Below are 22405 nucleotides of genomic sequence, written 5' to 3'. Positions count from 1 at the left end.
TGTTTTACTTCCTTTCTTCCCTGCACACCACCCACTTATTTAGTTACATAAATTCTGTGACTATAGTATCAGACTATTTATCAAGTGCTTAAAATACTGATCACAAAACTAATCTCTGTTCCTTTCAGCCAGTGGGAGAAATAGCCAATTCGTTTTCAGGTTTGGTTTTGTTTCTACATGTGAGCATGTGTGTGATATCCATGTTGGGAGAACTTGGGAAGGGAAAGTTATTTCAATTAAAAAAGCTTTGCAGTAGCTCTAACATTTCAATTTTATCAGGGCATTATTATTAGTTCCAAAATTATGTTACATAGTCCTTAATCAGATGCAGTGGAAATTCTGTCAGCTTCCAGTTTATAATCTCTCCCTTTCACTTGCATTTTTTTGGGGATGATCATACTCCAGGTACTACCTAGCAGCAATTTTATGTTCTCATATTTCTGTGTGTTAGGACAACTTCCACAGAAGCTCTGAATCTGATAGTACAGAAAAAAATTTGCTCCCAGATAAATTATGTAACAATGGCAGTTATTCCACAGAGGTTGTTTCTCCTGTAGGCAGTTGATTTGCCCGACGTATTCAAACAATTTTTCACATTGGTGTCAAAATGTATTTTCTCTGAATTATATATCTGTGTTCATCAGTAGATTATGTATCTCTCTGTGTTAAAAAACTTCACTGAAATCATATCTGAGAATTTCTCAAGTAAATAGTTTCACTGTCACAAGTCTTTTGTGAAAAAAAAAATAAAAGAAAAATTAATCAAGTTCTACAGCAACAGACCTGTTTCACCCATCTACTCACCAGATTTTGCATCATATTGATCAGCTAGTGGTAAAATACCATTAATATTCAGCTGTAGCTTTGAGTAGCCTGGAAGAAACTAGTAATTAGCACATGTTTATGCCAGTCCATGTTCTAGAACTGGTGGCTTGCTCTGCTTTGGGTTGACATCAGGTAGCTTTTTTTATCTGTATACTGATCTCCCCAGTGTGGCACTGATGATGTTTTCAACAAAAAGTCTTAAAGCTCTGCATTCCAAACTTCCCATTGACAGCTCAGCCCCTTCTCACCTAAACAATATGGCAAAGTTTTAAATTACATGAATAATAGAACCAAGCCTTGTTAGGGCTCATGGTGTAAGGAAGGGTCTTGCTGATGAGGGAACAGTTCTCTAGTTATGGTCTAGGAAGAAGGGCCAACCTATTTCTTCTTCACACAACTGTGAGTGAATGCCATCAAATCAACCTTCTGCTGAATAGTTTACAGATATATTACCAAATACACTTGTACCAGGTATGCATAGTGGTATGTGAACCAGTTCTGATGCATGTGTGTAAGAAAATTGTGTTGCTTCCATTAATCAATGTGAGCAGTAAGACCTGTCAATAATTCTGCCTTTGCTCCTCTTTTTTATACCCACATTATCTGGAGTTTCTCCCCTTTCCAATTTCCCTGTTTTTTACCCTAGTTGTCAAATGATTGCATTGATATTAACTGACTCTAGATGTGTGTGCCCAGTAATCTTGCTAAATGAGTGAACCTGATCATAAAATGGGTTTTCTCAGCTCTCATGGTGCTCTTAGTAGTAACCTACTTACTAGGAAGTCGCCATAGTGGCAGAGGTGGCCACCTCTACATCCTTATTTTCAAACAAGGAATGTTTGAAAAGCTCTTTATTGTTTAAAAAAATCTACTGAATACATAGATGTTTCTACAAAGTAGTCTATGCAGTAACCAAGGAAATGTCATAACTCTCTCAACCATGACTGATAAAACTGCTGATAGAAATGGAGGTACTACAATGATCCTAGCTGGAGTTGTTCCTAAACAAAGGGAGCTCTAGGAAAAAAAGCAAAACAAAAAGGTTTTATTCATAACTCTTTCCTCAAACTATTTGTGTAATTTGTCCCTCAAAATTTATTGCCTAAAACACTAATGAACCTTGGCAACTCTTAACTATGGTTGCAGCTGTGCTCTTGAAGTTTTTAAAATCCATTTTTTAAAAATTAAAAATTTAAATAGACACCTATTTGTCCATTTCTTTTCTCCCTCCTGTCTCATCCTCTTCCATAATCTCTTCTAATTGCAGATAAAGTAAATGACCTTTTTTTTATATCACTAGGTGCAGATCCAGTGCACTACTGAAGCATTGCATATCCTGCCTCAGGGGCACAATATTAGAGAAAAGGCCAAAGAATGCTATTTTTAGTTGAACAGTTCAGCAGATGGAGGCATGAATACTCATATATCTGAAGGTTGAGGGGCTTGAACCATTAATTTTGATAATGTATTTAACCCTGGGAACAATCAGAAACTGTAACTCTAAGGTTACAATGCTTTTGACCTTTAGAGAACAGAGGGCACTTGGTACAGTAAACAATATATTACATTTCTACTTATTCCAATTCTCTCACACATATAAATTTCAGTACATAGTTGACATTTGCTTTCCTCAGCTATTTTAGTGCTGGTCCTTAAAGTAAGTCAAGAAGAATGTGCAGGAAAGAGGCCAATGTAATGTGACAGTCATGTAAATACGGCCTTTAAATAGCTAAGATGTTAAATGTGGCCTTTTAGGAAGAAATATTATTCCCAGGAACTAGAATCTTGGTGAATTATTATTTAATGAAAAAGTTGGTTTAGTGGACTCCTGCTCCTACAGAGTTTCCTCTATATGTTGTAACCTTAAAGCAATTTTTTACTGGGGCTAATGTGATCTGATAGTCATTGCTCACACTGAAGGTGATTTGATCCCACTCTGGTACCACATCATGCAAAGTGATGTACCTGCCTGATGTCTTATTAAATGATGCATGCTTCTCTTCAACAAATATAGCAGTTAAATATCACACAGCTTAAGTATTTCTAATTAAAATATCTCCATGTGTCAGCATATTGGTAATGTATTATTTTAATACATTTATTTTGTTTATGAAACAGTGACATATGTTTAGATTGTGAAATATATGAGCCTTAAAAATCACTTTATTGAAGAAAATTAATTTCTACAATGCTGTCTCAGTAATGTGTTCACTCACCCAGTCAGTCACTGGCAGGGCTGCCAGTCTTAATGTTGGTTAGACACAGTTTAACAGTTTTATCTGACATAACATTCTCGATGTAGGCAATAATAATTTTTTTTAAAGCAAAAAAAAATGAGGTTATCCTTTCTTTTTTTATTTATGAACACATTGAAGAGTGGAGATTGGGTAAGTGTGAAAGAAATTTGGTGAGACCAATCAAAATTAAAACCAGCTAGTTAGCTTTTCAAAGTTAGACACTGTAATTTTTTTTGTCAGCGGGTAGATGGTTGGGTCAGCACTGTGAGTGAGTGACTGTCAGTGGGAATTCCTACAAGACAAGTAATTTCCCTCAATGTATTACTGACAGATTGCTCACTTCTTCGAATCACTAGAGAAAACAAACTTAATATTGTTACAGGCAGAATTTCTGTCTTCATTAGCCTTATAGAATGATTTTATCTGCATTCAAAGACTACTGAGCTCTAGGTGGGAATGTTTTAACAGAATGTTCCTTATTATGATACAGTGAATAGTGGCCTAAATTAGGGGAATGGTATGTGCAAATTTCACTATATGGAGGTAGTAAATTAAATATTTTGGTCCTTTTCTTATGTAGATATTTAGGCTATAGCAGAGGAAGGAAAGAGGTTGAAACAAAATTTTATTAGGGTTCTGAGACACCAAGCAAGCCCTTTAATGAAATAAAATTAAAAATATGCCAACCTTGCAATACTTAGGAAAATTTAATTAAAATCAATGAAACAGTTATAGTTGTGCCTTTCACTACTTGGATGTTTATGTCTCTGTATTTAATATCTGTGTTATCAAGTTGAATTATATCAGTGGCAGTATCAATGAAAATGATGTAATTGGGTTAATATTTTACCATATAGTCTCTTTTTCTAACAGAATGTCTTAATATTCTGTGTTCTCCTACACCTTCTCATCTTCAGCCTTGAATTATCTGACAAAGTGATTTTCATCAGGCAAAGACAGCCCATCAGAACTGTGACTTTTTGCAGTAAAATATCAGTTCTGATGAAATTTTAGCCAGGTGGATTTTCCTGACTCCCCCAGCAGTGGCATCCCTGATCAAAATGAGAGGGAGTCTCCCTATTCTCTTCACATTAGTAAAAATTAAAAGACAAGCAAACAGCTGAAGTAACCAGCCTGGTACAGCAGCATTGGTGCTGCAAGACCCTTTTCTCACCCATTTCATGCCTTTCATCTCCAAGGAGTGAGGATGTCTTTGTTACTCTCATTCTTGCTTAATGGAACAGTGTCGCATTGTTCAATAAAAAAGCTATAGGAATGTTGAAGAAATAAGCTGTTCTATAGTCTGTAGCAGTTCTAGTACTTGTCTTGTGTGTAGCAAGAATAAATCCAGGCCTGGGCTTGTGTTTCCCCCCATTGCAGGAAGAGCACTAACCACTGGACTGTCAGTCTGCCTTGGCACTCTCTGTTCTCTTCAGATGACCAATCACTCCTCTGCCTTGGGAAGTGCTGCTGTCCTGTGCCTGCTTTCCTTTCCCATGAGGACTTTTCAATCTGGCAGCTAGGGATCAGGTTCCTGGCATAATTCTCATCTTTTGCACCTTTACATCTTACCAATCAGGGCAGCTGCCTTCCAGACCCATATGCTCTGTTCCAGGGAGAATTTACCACAGAGACCATAAATGGCACAGACACAAACTCACTTATCTGGAAACTTGTATATGTAAAAGGATGTCAGCCTTTCAGCCTAGATTGCAGGAGGTTTTCTGTGTCTCTTTGGTCTGTATCAAGGCAGAAGCTTGAGCCCCAGTGACTGGAAGAGGCTGAGCCCCCAGCATCAACAAGACATTCTTGCTGCCTTAACCACTGCCTGCCCCTCACTGAAAGCCAAGCTCTATTTTAAAATAATTGTGCTCTGCAAAACTCCTTCCCTGGGGTATGTATTCACTCAGAAGCCAGTTAGAAGCAAATAAGTTACTGCTGCATTTACTGACAGAGCACCAGAGGCACCAGTACTACAGAGTGCCATCAGGGGATAAGCACGTTTTTTAAATCTCTTTCAAAACTGTGGCATCCCTTTGGGGAATAGGCTGACTGTGAGGCACACTCTGAGCTGGCAGTTGGATTCCTTCAAGCTTTCTAGAAATCTATATGGTGTATGCCTTACAGGAATTAGCTGCAAGTGAGCATGTTCCTGGAATTTTATTACACTTCTCATAACCATAGAGCAAGCTGCTTAATTTGGCTACAAATTACAAACATGAAGGATTTTTTCCTGTGAAGGTGTTAACATATGTGGATGTTTGGGAACTTAGAGGCAATAAGATTAAAGTAAAAAAATGCCTTTTAAGTCAGGTCTATACACAAAGGAAAATAATGCACTTCTGTATCATCATTTCATCCTGCCTGCTAACAGAAAACCAAAACCAAAAACAACCAACCCAAGCAACTTATTAAGTCACATTTCTTCTGAATTAAAAGTTCTAAGAATAAGGATGGTTAGTTGAGAGATTCTAGGTCTAGGCATGCACACATACTTGCAAGGATGCTGAAAGGAAGCAGAGGAATTCTCTTAAAGATGCATTGACTGAAAAGACATTTTCACCTACCTTATTTTGGAAGGTCTTTGATTATAGGAGAGTATTCCCTCCCACTGACTCGGTTCAGAATGAACAGCAAATTCACAGAAGATGAGATACAGCTCACCAAATCAGTGTGCAACTGTTACTATCACCCAGTAGAGTCTTTTTAGATAACAAAATAGCAACAGTATTGTTTCCAGCACCCAGCTTGTCTAAGATGTGTTTGTTCTGTGATGTTTTTGGATTCCATATGACTGAGCAGCCAGAGAAGTGTCCTACCTTGGAATTGTCTGTCTATTCTTACAACGCAGCATGAAGGCTGCATATGGCTGGAGGCACAACAGAAGGCTTGCAAATCAGTCCTGAAGAGAGGAGACTGGAAGGATTACAGGGAGAAAAACACATCATGCTTAAAAGTTAGTATTAAGGGATTATTCAGGACTTAAAGGAATCATTCACAGAATCTATCAAAGTTAACACAATAGAGAAGATATTTTGATGTTGTGCATGAATTACAGCAAATAGCTAAGCATGAAAAATAAATGAATTATTTCAGGTACAGGAATAGTGAGAGTGTGTTTATGAGAAATAAAAGAAATAAAGTAATTTTTAAAATTGCACCATTTGCCCTAGAAACAGAACAAGTAATCAGCATTAAAAAATTAATTTGTCTGCAGCTTTATTAAATAACACATGTGAAATATTTGTAGCAGTTCATCCATTATAGCCTTCTGCAGCAGTCTTCAGCACCAAGGGTGGAGCTAAGATCAGGCCTTGTAACAATTTTAATCAGGTCCCAGTACTGTTGCTGCAATATCATCACACTCACTGCAATGCATGGCAATCTTATTCCAAATTCATATTTATTTGTGTAAAGTACATCAGCTTAAACTGAATTTATAATAGGAAGTTCCCAGTTATCTGGTTTTGCAGTTGAAATGTGAATTTTTTTTTAGATGTAATTTTTATAAGCCCATTTAAATATGTTTTGCATAATTTTGTGTGCACTTCCTTTAAGGAAATTATTTAATTTTCATTGAAGGTGCATGAAAGTTCTAAATATACTAGAAAAGATAAGTGTGAGAGATCTGCTAAGCAGCCTGTGAAGCACAGTTATTTCTAATGCTTTAAAATACCTGTAAACTGGGCTTGTTTTATGCTTCACAAAGAAAACATTTCACTGTTTTTTGCATTTAAATGTACGTTTTAAATATGTTGACTTATCAGGTAACGCAGCAGGCTGAACAGGGACAAACCATTTTTAATGGTATGTTAATTGAATGGGATGCTAGTGATGCACCTGAGTGACTTTTTTCCCAGCTGTGTCCCAGCTGACTGATAAAGCTTCTCCTGATCAGTAGAGCCAACATATATTTATTATAACTCTGCCTTTTGTCCATTTTTGCTCATGGAAATAATAGAATGACTGTAAGCTACCACATGAACTGTCTGTATGTCTTATGAAAGCAGGAAAATATTGTGGCTTAAGATCCCAAGCAACACTTTCAAAAAGTAATTTCTTAAATACAGATCTGCCTTGGCATCTTCTCACAAAGTGGGGATTCAAGGGTGAACATTGAGAAGGGGAATTTAAATGGGACTTTTCCTTTTGCCTGCCTCACGCCCATTTATTATTGGGATGACATCTCATTATTCTGTCATGGGAGCCTGTAGAAATTTAATTATAATGCTTTTGCCTCTCAATATGATTAGCGGTGGTAGGTGAGTGTTCAGTTTTCTTGTTCTGTCTCTGTACAGTTCTTCATGGGGAAATAATGCAACCATATTTGAAAATTTCACAATCTAGGTGGCCAGTGAATGAACCTGCCAACCTATGCCAGATCTTAAGAAATATTTTTATATTATATTTATTAGCATTTTTTTTTCCATGTCCTGATTTCTTTTTTTTTACTTATGCCTTTATATATATATAACCTGTCCACTGTCAAGTTGACAAACCTAGAAACATAAGAAACAACGGTCTTCCTTACTGAATTGATTTCATCTCCTGTAGGATTAGGAGAATAATTATAGTTTTAGGTTCCTTCCACTAAGACTGTCTGCATTACTGGCAATTGCACCAGTGACATGGACATGTGCTTACCAGGAAACTCATTCACAACTCATTTCACACAGCTCAACAAGCAGTTGCTCATAATTGCTTGTACTCCTGCTGACGTGAGCCTGACTGAAACTCCTGACTTCTCTCACAAAGCTCATCTCTGTATTAATATTTTTAAAAAAGAAATATAGGAAATTCTAAAAAGCAAAATCTGATAAGCTTTGATAGATATCATCCATTCAGAAAACTTAATGTAATTTATTGCTTTTCAGTCATACAGTTTTATTTCCCTTACCACAGGGTTCTCTTTAAGCAAGTCCTTCTTTTTACACTAGTTTGAATCCAGAAGACATCTATAATGAAGTGTATGAAAGAAACTCTCTGAATTTCTGAGTTAACTGTTCTTCATATAGACCTCTCCAACTTATTACTCAAGATGTTTTGTATTAGCAGTTAGGAATAAAAAAATAACTTCTGTAAGAGATCAGAAAACATTTTAAATTCTCTCTATAAATAATTTGATTTACAGTGTCTCTGGAAAAGGTAATATTATGATAGTGTAAAGTGAATGAAAAAACTGCATTCTGATGCAACCATCTGGTTATATTTTCATATTTTCCTGATAGATCTGGCTATATTTATATTTTAAATAAATGCTGCTTATTTGCTTTCCTTGGATACAGGAGTAGAAGATTCAAATACTAGAGCCTTCATTTGCAGGTATCCTTGGAGCCATGCTTCCTGGTTCTTGCTCACTTTTGTAACTTTGTTAAATTTAGCATTATGTACAATTTTAATGTGGTAGAATTTATGCTATGAAAATGCCAAAAGCAAGTTCTGGTAGAGGAAAACACAGGAAAATCACACAAAGATTTATCTTTAACACTGCACATTTTTGTCAAAAAATATTATCCACTGAAAACTCAAAATTATTTTTTCAAGCAAATGCTGTCCTTTGCTACAACTGGCTTTCTACCAAAGGTATTGAGGCTTAAATGAGCTTTATCTGTTTAGTTCTATATCTGATATATAACAGTTTAAAGTGATGTGTGCCACAATTATTTTGTAAAATAGTTAAAAAAAAATTGCCAATTTTCAGGCTGCGTAGTGCAACATCTAATCTGGGAGAGTCACAGAGATTGTGTTCTTTCTGTGCATGACAGGAATAACAGGAGAATTGTGATCAAAAGTAGCATATCAGTAATCTGACAGCATTAAATGAAAGAATGCAAATCTTTCTGCCTACAAGAAAGATTTTATTGACATTTCAGCTATCCTCCTGCAGAGGAGATGGCTATAGGCATTTGATAAAGTTATATATTACAGCATTCTCTTTTTTTTCTTGATACTTACAAGATTTTATTAAAACATCTGATTTTATTAGTACTCATGTTTTATCTTTAATAGGAACACTTTATGTTTGTGTTCAGATATGGCTTGTTCAGGCACAGTAGTAAGACAGTAACAGTGCATCCATTTCATGAGCAACACAAAGAAAATGGTGTGGTGACTTGTCCAGGTTCATAGAGACTATGTTTAAATGGTGGATGCTTCCTAGTTCCTGTGTACAGGTGCTCACCCCATGTGGAGGTGGGACACAGAAGTATTTAGTCCCTCCTGCCTTCTGCACTCCTGTTTCCTGGCACACAGAGGTGAGCTGTGTCTCTGGGCTGGCCAGAGAAAAGAGTAAGCCAGAAGGTTGCACTGTGAGAGTGCAACTGCAGGGAAAGACTCTTGGATAAACTACCTCTCATTAGGTCTTCTCTTGAGAAAAATACAGTGAAAAAACATACAACTCTCAGTTAGGGCTTTGATCTTGCTTTCATAAACAACTCATAGAATTTGCATGATAGCAACTGTTCCATTATTGTTGCTAGAGAATAGATACACAAAGTGGAAGAGATTAGAACAGTTAACATTTCTTTACTCCTTGTCAGAACTTAATCTAGATCATCTAAAATGCTTGCATGTTTTTGTCATCTCAAGATAAAATGTCAATGTTTACACAATCGGATCTTTTAGACAAAAGATGTGTATTGTTTGAGAACTCCTGTGTTACTGTCTATAGGAAATTATAAATATGTAATGGATGCCTAAATTCAACTAATTTTAAGTATTTTCTATAAAGTGCAGTTGTTACAACTGCAACAAATAATTTGTGTGGCAGACTTTTGTGCCTTTTCTTCTTTTGTCCATTTCTTACTCCTTAAAGAATTAAGCCAGGGTAAAATTAGTAAGATGAGAAGCTCAGATGTTGGGGTTTCAAGCAGCTTCCCTTAATTTTCACATCTGCATAGTTTTTTGGTAGTATGTACACTGAACTATGCAACTATTTCACCCCCCCACTCTCATTCAGTTCTCTACTTTGTGCAGCACTCTCAGTGTATTCAGCAGGTTGTGTGCCAGCAGATGAAACAGATGTTTAGGCCATACTGGAATGGAGCAGCATGCTGCATCAGGACCTGGATATTCCTCTTGACATCTGGATGCTGCTGGGCTGGGAAGGCTGCCTTAGGCCAGGAGGCTGTAGGAGCCTTGTGGCAGTAAACAGAGGGTCCTTGCTGCTCTTTAAGCGATTAGTGCACTGAAGCAGCAATAATGCTGAATTCTCGCTTGGATGAGTTCTTCTAAGGAATCTTGGGACAAAAGGATAGTCAAGGAGGAGTATTTACAGTAAAGTCATGTTCAGAAAGACAAGACTAATTACCATGTACTAAAAAGCTTTCTTTGAACTAATTTAATAGTAAAAATGTTATGAATACTTTCGGAAAGTTTCTACAAAGCAGTAAACAAATAGCTTGCAGAAAATCCTCCCCTTCTCATTTAAAATCATTAAGATGAAAGAAGACAGTACCAGCTACTTTCCAATTTCATGGTCTGGCCAAATTGTATGGAACAGACAGCAAAATGTGACTGAAGACATGAAATTGAAGGTATACTAATGTTCATGCCTACTAGAGACAAAAATATGAACTTCTAATAGCAGCAGGGAAAAATATTAGGTATGGAAGCTGTCTGATTTATGCATTGATTCTTTATAGTTTCACTTTATCAAGTTGAAAATTGTGCTGTATGTGCTGCTACAGTCTAAATTGTCTGCTGCAGCACTTTCCTTTATGATGTGTGTTATTTAAACACAATAGACATGGTATATTGCATGGAAATAGGTGTTTAATGTTTTGTGATCACTAGCTATGGGACAGAATAGCATTTAGCAGGGATTCCTGTCCCCTGATAATAAATTTTCATTGTGAAGAACAAAGTGTTTTAAAGAGAATCCTCCCAGATTGCTTTTTTTTTTTGGAGATCATGAGGTAATATTTTGAAAACCAGTTTGTTGCTCTCATTTAACCTCCAGTATTCTAAAGGGGTTATATTTAATTAACACTGACTAAAGGCCTGACCTGAGAGGCAACCAAAAGTGATTGAACTGCATTTTTAGTTCCAGGCTGTAATCTGTTGGGAGAGGAATAATAATAATAAAAAAAAAAATTAGAAAGCACCATTTACTGAAATTCTTTCTAACTAAGCTGTATTTCAATGGGCCATTTAATGCTCAGATGGACAAAGGTATTACTTCAGTCATTGAATTGTATCAAACCCTTTCTCAGAGGTCCCGTTTAAAAACTCTACAGGAAAAGTGGCTTAGCATCATAGTCTCAGCAGACCAACACTCGGTGTGTTTGAGAAGGGGGGGAAAAAAAAAAAAGAATGAAATGAGGTGAGACATAACTGCCAACTCAGTGAGGATTTTTTTCCTCTCCCTCCAGTCAGTGGCTTCACAAGGGAATTGCCCTTCAGAAAGCAAATGCTCGATATTCACTACACAAAGCTTTCAAATTTATTTATTTATTTAGTAGCTGTTACTGTGTTCCCCTTGGTCAGCTTTTGGCCCACCCTTTGTTGTTTTCTTACATGGCAGAAATACAGTTTTCTCTCTGGGGGACGTAGGACCAGTACCTACATTTTACAGGGTTAGATTTTTTTGACTCATCTACATTAGAAGTAATAGAAAGTCTCATTTAAATATCACTGACACTTGTGAGTTGAGTAGTTATTTTATTTCAAGAGAGCCAATATATACATTCTATGGTGATATAAGATGCCTACTATAGTGCCTGAATTTTCATTGTATAAAAAATTTAGGATACATTTATGAATATTTTTTGCAGAGAGCAAACTACCCTTTCACAGTTTTGAAGCTCTCATTAAAAATTCCCAGCATCCTCATAGGGTGATGGGGTGACATTATATCTTGGGAACTTGTCAAGGTGTTGTAAAACTGTTAAACCAGTGGCTTTACTTCCTAAGGGGAAACAAATACAGTATTAAAAAAGCAACTGCCAGGTGCTAAATTATATACATTGTCTTAGCTACTTGTGACTGATAATTTATATGAGCTCGAAGCATTCGTTCTTGGCTTTACACACATCTTTACCATACAGAAGTTGTGAACAGGCAGTTGCTGAAAGATTGTATTTAATTGTCATAATTCAATGAAATCAAAGCCATTTGATTTCCAAGGGGGGATGATCTTAGCAACAATGCTTAAATGAGAGTTGCCTGCATTTAGACAGCAAAGCAGAATGAGCTGTTTTGATGGCCATTTCTATTTCACTACATAAAAGCAGGATGAGGTCAAAAGAATGAGAAATACAGTTTGCAAATGAAACAGAAATGATCTTAAGAGCACCTTAATGCACATGTGCCTCAAGGCAACTTAGTTTCTTATTGCACTGGTGCACAAATTGTAGCTGTTCAGCTTTTCTCCAAACTCACATGACTGTAACTGAGAGGGACTTTGGGATTGCATGCCTGTGCTGTCAGGCCATGATGATAAACAGGTGAAGGTAGGGAAAAATGAATGAGTGTGTAAGTCTCTAGATGTGGATCTTACTACAGGTATCTTCCTATTCCACTCTTTTTGCCTTTTTTCTTTTTCTTTTTTTCTTTTTCTCAGAATGTCAGCATGAGTACCATGGTCAGAATGCATTATCTGTAATCCCTTTGGAAAAAGCAATGTAAATAAAAATTAAAGAAAAGTTTTTAAAGTGGTAATTTTACCTTCAGTTTACATTTCCCATTACATTAAAAGTTTAAGCAGTAATTTTGTAGCTGTCCATGCTTATTCAGGCTCTCCCAACACCAGCCTGTATTATGATCAATAAAACCAAACTTAAAATAATGGAGCAGGAAACACAACATGTAAGAAAAAGTTAAGGACAAAAAGACCTATCTTTTCTTCAGAACACATGCCAGTGTGGTCATTTAGTCCATTTTGAGCAGGACCCATTATATGTGCTGTGGGATTCCTCTCTCTCAAGTTTGCTTCTCCAAAAGATGAGTCAAGAAATTAAAATCTATGAAGAATAGATATGGTTTTGCCAATTATTTTCCCCAGCAGAAGTCTGTGTCTTTGTCACTAACTTATTTAACAGATCCTCTTAACATCTGTCCAGCAGACTGTGGACTTTATTAGCAGACAAGAGACCCACCAGATTTAGAGCCTGCTGGGTGCATCTTCATCTTCACAGCTGTGGATTAACTCAGACTTTCCAGAAGAGGACAACCATATGGGATAATTGGTGTCATTGGGTAGCTAAAAAAAATATGAAGAAACAAATGTCGTCCAAACACAATCCACTGTTTTTACAGCCACAATTACTAGTCTGTTTAAGAAATAAGAAAGGCAGCATTACACTAAAAAAAGAAAATCTATTCATATCTGTGTGGGAACCTAATCAGGCTCTTGTTTCCAATGACGATGGCTCCACAGTCACACCAGGTCTGTGACAAGAATGCTCCTTTTGTGTGCCGATAATGTGGAAGCGATAAAATTTCCTATAAGAGACATATGTGTTTACATCATGAGATGTGTTATTTGACAAAACGCTTTGTTCTCTGCATATTTTCCATGCAGAGTTTCATGCTGGGTTGTTTTGCTGGAAAGCTTTGATTAGCTAGAATTAGTTGCTGAAGTAAAATAGACACTTTTGTTTTATGAGTCCTCTTGCTGAGCTGTAAATTATAGTAAAACATATAAGGAGTGACAGAAAGAAGTGCTGATTTGAACCTCTGACCCATGATCGGCATAAAAACATAAGATAACTCTTTCAAAGGACTACTGAGAGCCATAAATATTCCATGGTCCAGTTAAATTTAGGCCCTTTTAACAAAATAAAGCTGTTATTTTGCATAAGAGGATCTTGACTCCACAGTACTACAACAATACAGGCTTCACCTTAAATGTGTGGAGATTTTTTATATTCAGTATGGTTTGGCCATTATCCACAGCAGGGCAGTAGAAGCAATGAAAGTGATTTTTCTGAACCAGTACAATGGATTTGTGGTCAGTGAAAGGACTTGAAACTGGCAGATGCTCAGTGGTGAAATTAGGTATCTGTTACTTTGCAGCTTAAGAGAGAAGCACTACACACATGTACCCTTGAAGGAGACAGGAATTGAATGGAATTTAGGGCCACTTAAAAATTTTCCTTGAAAATAAATAGAATAGCAGCTAACAGACACTGAAATGATTGGTATTTATAGTTCAAAACAAACAAAATAAAAAACAAACAAAAAATCAACAAACCAAAACCAAACAGAAGTGAATGATATGAAAAATTGGTAAAAGCATTTTTAGCTGAGAATTTTTTTCAAGAGATGGACACCTGAACATATAGAGAAAAATTAAGCCTTCTCAAGATGTACTATTTGTATTTTCACAAATTCTGTTTGTTTGTACATAATTGGCTTAACTAGATCTGAGAGCACGTTAGTCAGCAAGTGCAAAAATAATCACTGTGACAATCCATGTTTTTATGACATTAGCTACAATAATTCATTAGCTGCCTGTTGATGTTATACCTTAATACCTTTTTTATGCCTTTGTTATACCTTAATACCTTAATACTTTTTTGCAAAGGTATTCGGTACATTGTAATAGTACAATGGTACAAGTAGAGGCTGCAAATCAGATGTTTAAAATCAGAATGTTACGTCCATGGTGGACTTAACACATTCCTAAGGTAGGTTAGGCATGTACAAGCAGGGGAAAGAAAAGAATGATGCTGTTTAAAGGAAACCATCTACATGCATTATGACACAGAAGTATTTGCAGTGTACTGATACTTAATATTGATATTTCTAGAGTAAATACTTTTTCCCTAATTGTTACTCAAATTTCATATAGCTGTACTTGATCAATTCCATTTCAGATATAGCCATGTAAAGCCAAATAGTTATTGGTTGTTTTGCATAAAACTGAGTTAAGTTGTTGTTACATATTTGTTAATTCTTAAATAGCACAGCATGGTGACTTGTGAAATGAGAGGAGTGCTTGGCCCACAGGAACAGAAGATCTGTAAAAGTAATTTTATTTTGATTTCTGAACATTTGCTTTAACTGAGACATCCAATTTTCATTTTAAAAATTTATTAAATACACTGTTTTAACAGGTAGCACCTGCAAAAATATATCTTAAAAGAAAACACACTTTTTTAGCATAAAATATTCTGTCTTAATTTGAAGGGATCTTGCTTTCATCAGCATTGATTTTTCCAAGTTTTTGGTTTTAAATTAAAGTTGCTTTCATTTGTACGTTCCTTTAATTTAACAAGGTTATATGTACCTTTCCTTCTCTTTCTTCTACTTCTTCTTTTCCTGTTGCATGGAGAGCACTGCTAGAACACAGATGCCAAGCTGGGGAAGGTGTTTTTCTGGTGATGGCATCTGGCTTCTTGGCAGACTCCACAGGCAGTAGCTGCCTTTGAGTTGCCCCTGGGTTTGTCACATGGTTAAGCTGCTGATGAGTTACTTAGGCTGTCTTCTGTTTCTGGATGTCATTTTCTGTTAACCTACCTCTCATTAGAAGGATCTCCATAAAAATCATCTTAAAGAGAAAAAACCACCATGTGTTAATTTAAAAATATGCAAATATATAAGCAAATAACTCCATTTCTTACCTTGATGTTAAAGTAGAGGTCTCATCTGCACTGTTAGTCACTAAATGTCTTTGGTGCAAAAGTCATGCCAAGAAAAATATGACATTTACTTAACAAAAGTAGGAAGTATTAACTTATTTTTAGCACCACTACAACAATAATAAAAAATAAGCAGTCCCAGCACAGGTGGCATTTTTTGGTTTGGGTATCTTCTTTTCAGAAATGTTCACTGGAAATAGAAAACATGGTGCTGGTTTTAGTGAGCTTGTAAAAACCCTTTGTGATCTGACAGTTTCAAGTATTATTATTGCATGCTTTATACTCAGAGGGAAAATTCTGAAATTATAGCTTTACAACATTATGTACTAAATATATTATGGAAAAAAAATAACTGAATTACCTCTTGTAGTGCAGGATTTCAACAGCACTTGCAGTCACTCCTTAGAGTTTTTCATCTTTAGAAACCAAATTACTCATTGTCTAAATAGCTGAACTTTCATCTCTATAAATATTTCAGCTTTGCACAATTCATTTAAAATGCTGACAAATAAGGATTCTGACTTGATTCTCAGTAGTCTTATTGTTCAGTTTCACTTACAGTAGCAAATGTATTTGTTGAAGATGAAGAAGTGATAAGACTTGAATTTTTAATAATGGAAGGCTTTAAAATTAACCAAGGTCATCAAAATTTATCAATATATGATTTCTAGAACCTTTGGAGAAATAATGTACAAATACAAAAAAAAAAGGAGAATGTCTTTTTATTTTAGTCATAAGTCTAGTAGAATAAAATAAAAGGGTAAATGTTTCTAGAACAGACCCCTTCTTTCTCTTTGAATCAACCCATCTACTGAATTTCTTTGTGAGGCATCTTTCAAGTACATCCATTGCAATTCATTTTGCTAGGCCAGCCCTCAGTACCCCCACTTTGATTATCTGATGAACTGACTATTGAAACCACTCCCTTTATTTTTTCTCTATTTCACATAGTGCTTTTGCTAGTTTCTTCAGAATTCTGCTGCAAATAATTTAATTTGAATTATATCCCCACTTCTGTGACCAAAATCTGTCTCAAGAATCAGTTGAGATGTCTCTAGCCCTTGCCTTTTAGCTCTTATATGTACAAGTGCAACTGCTCTCCCTATTTCCTCGATGGGATGATATATATATGTATATATATATATATATATAAAGTCCCTTTCCTATGCAGCAGCTGATCACTACCTCTTTATTGAAATATCTTCTCTGAATAAACTTTTTCCATAAGACCTTTCATTGACAAGCCACTGGCAAGAAAGTTATGATTATCGTAATTTTGTGTCAGGTGGTAAAACAGCCTGTCACAAGTTAACAAGTTGTTGTCACTGCAGATCTCCCTTAGCTGTGTTGATTTAAGGCCTGTTCTATTTTCCTCACCATGTGTTACTTCTGTAACATTTGATTGTCAAAATTATTTACCTTTATTCATTCGTTTAGACATAAATGCTGCAGCCTAAGAGGTAAGCATCAGTGTTCCTGCTGCTGAAAAAAAAAAAAGAAAAAAAAAGAAAAAAAAAAAAAGGAAAAAAAAAAAAAAAAGGAAACATCTGGTGCATAGAAAGCTTTGCTCTGTGCTCATTTGCTGTGCTCAGTGAATTTTGGTGTAACACGTGTCTAGGAATGTCACAGACCTACATGCCTACATACAGAGATATGAGCTAATTAAAAAGTTTAGATTATTGAAAGCTAGTTGAGAAAACTAATTGAAAAACTCTTGAAAAATGTTGAAATCTGTGAGAGGGATGTGTAAGTTTAAGACCTTTGTCTTCTGGCAGGGTGTGAATGAAGAATGGCAGCCAAGACATTTGTCCTGTATCGTGAAAATATCTTGCAAAGACAGTGTGGAACTTGCTTGGCATTAAGAAAGGTTTTAACATTTGTACCAGTCAAGGTGTTCTTTTATTATTTTGTTATATTTTTTTGAAAAATTTTAGATCGTGGATGATCCTTTTTATAAAGAGAATGAAAGGAAAATAATTTATCAAATGCCATAAGTAATTTCTGAAGTAGAAAATACCATACACACCCCCGCCCCCCCCAAGATTATTATTTATCTTAGTTATTAAATCCCTCTTGGATTGTAGCTCTAAGATATAGCAAAGGCTTAGTATGAATTCTGCTGTTTCCAAGTAAAAAAAAATCAGTCTGTACTTGTGCTGTGCTGTACCCATGCTGAGTGCAGTGCTTTCCCAATGTTCTGTACTTTTTTTAGGTAGATGAACATAATTCAGACCTCTAACTTCCATAAATTCCCCTCAGATTTTTTGTTGATTACAGCTGGCATAAAGTTTCAATAACAAATTCTTAAGACCATAAGCTTGTAAGTTCATAGGTGCCTAAGCGTGAGACTTTGCTTGCCATTGCCTTGAGACTTGTGACGTTTCAAAATCCCACTCCAAGATGTCAGAGTAGTGCATTAGAAGAAACCTCATGCTGAAAACTGTAAAACTACATCCTTGCTCACCTGCCCTGTGTGAGCTGGTTTTCAACACTGTTAACTGTGCAGGAAAATTTAGTAATTCAAAATCATCACCACTTCTATTTAGATGCTGAGGTGAACTGTAAGAATCTCAGTGAAGTTTTAAAAAAGAATAAAACCCAAGATTTACATTTTTAAGACTTCTTAAAACACTATTGAATACCTGATGGTTTTGAACATCTAATTTGTAATCAATAGCCTTCTGTGTCATTGGTTGGCATAAGGATTATGAAATGCTCTCCTCTGTATGTACTAGGCATACATTGAAAAGAAGATATGTTTCTGGTAGGTTAACTTTTTTACTTCCTACCCAGTAGTCAGTAGGCTATAATTTCAACTGAAAAGTTTTGAGAATTAAAAGCTAACAGTCAACAGTCGTCCAGTGTTTTGGTTTTTTCCTCTCTTCTTACTCTTGTCACAAGCTGACCATCTTGATGTGTGCTTCATTTTGAACCACAACAGCAGTATTAGCAAAAACATCAATTTTTTTCCTGCAATGGTGGTATTTTTTCAGACCGACCAGTGCCCCAGAGAAACTGGTATTTAAAAAAAAGTTATGCAGGTTCCCAGTCGGCACAGCAGTATTGCTAGCACTAGTGAGAGTTCTCTAATTTGCATTCATTTTTTGGAACAGCTTTGTTTTAAAGTCTAAGCAAACTGGAGAGCTATTTACTATTAGTTATTTTTATATTTGCTTTATGGTGTAAAACAAAATTCTAGAAATGCCAGGCTAAAGATGGTACTATGACCTTGGAGTAACCCACTAAGCCACACACCTATATATAAATGGCAAAAATTCTGTCATTCTCTGTTCTCCATTAGAAATATTTCTTCCTTGGGCTACTTGCAGTACAGCTAATACAGCTCTTAACACATTGAAAAGAGAGTGTTGTGTAATTGTAATTTTATTCTGCTTTTTCACATTTATTTTTCCAAACTGTCTTCCTGATATCCCCTCTAACAGCTCACTTCCCATGTTGCTATCTCTGTGACCCATCAGCTGAAGTGCTGTAGTCATTTCAGTTGCCAGCTCTGCTGGGTCCAGGTCCCAGGTGACCGACAGCCCTTCTCTGACTGGTGTCATGCATCTCTGTCTTCACATTGATCCAGACACAGGTACACCATGGGCTGCAGATTTTAGAAATGATATAAATATTTTTGCTTCCTTGCCATGGCTAACTGGGCTACTAACAGGCTCCATTTGCCATGCCTGGTGGGAGCAGCGCTGCACTGGGGAGCGGCAGCTGCGCCTGCTCCGTGTGGGGCCCAGCCGGTTCCAGCTGGTTCCAGCCGGTTCCACAGCAGCCTCACCACCAGGGCCTGACAGTGGAGCTTGTGGCACCTCTGGTAAAAGGCCTTTTCTCTAGAAAGGACAAAATGTCACACAGGCAGTGAGGGTGAGGAACAGTGTGAAGAACAGTCCCACCAGCAGCGAGGTCAGAGAGGAGAAGGTGGAGGAGTCAGAAATGGAGGAGTGAACTTGGGCCTGAGAAAATGGCGGCAATGGAGGATTTCATTATTTGCCAGTATTTATCATCATCCAACCCTATTGTAATTAGGACTTTATTAAATTAATTCTCTCCAAGCCAAATCTCTTTTACTCATGATGGTAACTGGTAAGTGATCTCCCTGTCTTTATCTCAACTCCTGAGTATTTCTCTCTTTTCTCCCCCATCCTGTTGAGGAGGGGGAGGCAGAGATTGGCTGGGTGTGTGGTAGCCAGCCCTGGCCAACCCACCACACTATATATGCTGCTTGCCATCCTTCACTATCAACTTTTGTCCTCTGAGAAAGACAGAATTTTGTGGAAATAACTCATACCCAAGTTTTCCTTGCCCCATTGGCTTACATTAGAAGGGCAAGGAAAATTGTTTTGAACGTTAGTTGATAAAACTGGATTTGTTTTTAAAAGAATTCCTTTCTCACTCTTGAAAGAGCAGTACACAGTACATTAAGTACTAAAGTTTTAGTCTACTTTCAGTAAAATCTAAGTCACCTTCTCGAGATAGGTGAAATAATATTACATAGGTTCTAAGTAAAAACAAAACAAAATGAAAAAAAGCAAACTAAACTAACCTAAACAAACCACAAAAAACCACCACCAAACAAACCAGGAAAAGTATTTTAATAGACAAAGTACAGCACACTGAGAAAGCCATTATAATCTCTGCGGTCTTTCTTTCAATTGTATTCTAGTTTATTGTAGCATCTCTGTCACAGTACAGTTACTGATTATTTCTGAGCTGAAAATGTGCAGGTTTTCAGAAGTCTGTGAAATGTGTTTCTTACTTCAATATAAACAGAGCATCCTATTAAGCAAGCATAGACTGATCTGAAGAATATGCTAAAAGGGATAAGATCCCAATAGTAGGAAAAAAAAGCCCTAGCTACTTTTGTATGTGGTGCTTTTGGGTAGGAAAAAATAGTACCTTGACCAAAACTAGAAAAATTGAAACCAGAAAAAATTGCCAACTTTCAGTCATGTCCTGGAGATCGAAAATGATTTCACAATCTTGATCTGTGATTCTTTTATAGCCTCTGTGTGGTATTGAAAGGTTTGGCAAGAAACTAGCAAACAAGATTCTTCATTTGTCACCCAGAGTTCTCAATCTGCACCTCCTTCGTGCATTTGTCTAGCCATTGAGTCACTCAGCTTACAGTATTGTGTAACTTTCAGTTCTGTGGAGGCTTGTTATATTAGAAGAAATGTTCCAAAGAAAGCAACAATTATGACATAAGCACATCTGGCTCTTGCAAATTATTCTTTATTAAGCTTTCATTTAATTACATGTGCTGAAAGGTCTGCTTTTGATTACTGTAATTTTTTTTATTTGTCCATCTGAATGATAGTAATGTTCAAAATTACATACAAACCACCTGGCTTTTTTCTCACTAATAAGGCAAAGTTTATATAGATTTATGTGTAGAAGAGGGATTAGGATCTTCCCTGTTTATGGTGAAAATTTATTGCTAGTGATAATTCAAGGTGAGGGTTTAAATTTGGTCACTGGAAGGAAATTAAACCTGTTCAGTTTTGTTCAGTAAACGCTATAGATTGGTGGGAATAATTTATCTTAATATACATGTAATGTCTTTTCCTATGTTTCAGCTAAACTTTTTGAAAAGTTCCATGAGGGTATTTTTGTACATTCGTCACTATTTACAGGAATTTCTAAGGCCTTTACATTTTTATAAATTTTTATTTGATAACAATCACTGGACAGCAAAAGAGGGACATATCTTGTTGTCTATTTTGACTTTATTTGCTATCTAGAGAAGACAGAGCATTGCCTTTTGGTAGCAAATGATTCTCCCAGTAGAAGTTTTGGAGTTGGTGGGTAATTTCAGGGTAAGAACAGAATGACCTGAAGCTTTATTCTTTCCGACAGGGGTTTTATACCTCCTTTTCATAATCAACCTTATAATTTTACCAATTTTGCTTTTAATATTAAGACTCATTATAACCTTTAGTTCATTACTATGAACATCATTAGCAAGAAGGAAAAAATAAATCAGCTACAAGTCAAATGAAGAAAATAAGATGTTGATATGTGGGAGTTTTCAAGTTGTTTTTTTTTCTTTTTTAAAATAACAAGGGAAAAGCCACAAACAAGAAACGACTGAAAAAAATTCTGCAACTCCTTTAAGAGGAGAAACAGCAGAGCAGAAAAATTATGTAAATTTACAGCTTCTTTTTTTAGGAATTTTGCAGGAATACATTGTATATATTCTTGTCTTCCAGCAACTGTATGCAGCTCAGCTGGCAAGCATGCAAGTTTCTCCTGGAGCCAAGATGCCGTCTACTCCACAGCCACCAAATACAACAGGGGCACTCTCACCCACTGGGATTAAAAATGAGAAGAGAGGGACCAGCCCGGTAACTCAAGTTAAGGTATTTTCCATTAAAGAAAAAGTCTGTCTCTGAAAAGGGCAGTGAAATTAAATGATTTTTAAAATTGTTTCACAGTTGGAAGTTGAACCACATGAAGGTTCTTCAATATTTGAGTAAAGCGTTCAGTTTTAACACTGTATTATCAGTATAGAGAAGGGAAGAGAAAACATTCACTTCTTGCTTCCAAAAATATCAGGCATCCCTCTTCTGCCACAGGCAGCACAACAGATTCATCTGTAAAATGCAGTATTTTCAAGATTTCAGTTCATAATCTGGTAATGTGCATAAATGGCATCCATTTCATCAGTTGTTTCACACTGAACTTTTGAGTATCTTCAGATACTGTGCTACCTTGTAATGCTAGAGCATGAGAAAGGCTGCGTTTCTT

General features: G+C 36.3%; 1 protein-coding gene across 10 annotated transcripts in view; it reads left to right on the top strand.

Moving 5' to 3' along the window:
* SOX6 (SRY-box transcription factor 6) overlaps positions 1-22405 on the top strand; it is a 334845-nt gene that overhangs the window by 249318 nt on the left and 63122 nt on the right. For all 10 annotated transcript variants that reach the window (XM_030450938.1, XM_030450944.1, XM_030450942.1 and 7 more), the window contains one exon: positions 21868-22017. In XM_030450938.1, the coding sequence (XP_030306798.1) occupies positions 21868-22017 (150 nt within the window). The remainder of the gene's footprint in view (positions 1-21867; positions 22018-22405) is intronic.

This window comes from Calypte anna, chromosome 5 (genome assembly GCF_003957555.1).
Source record: "Calypte anna isolate BGI_N300 chromosome 5, bCalAnn1_v1.p, whole genome shotgun sequence".
In the NCBI taxonomy this organism is placed as follows: Eukaryota; Metazoa; Chordata; class Aves; order Apodiformes; family Trochilidae; genus Calypte; species Calypte anna.
The sequence above is the reverse complement of the archived record's forward strand: the minus strand, read 5'-3'. Positions and strand labels throughout refer to the sequence as shown.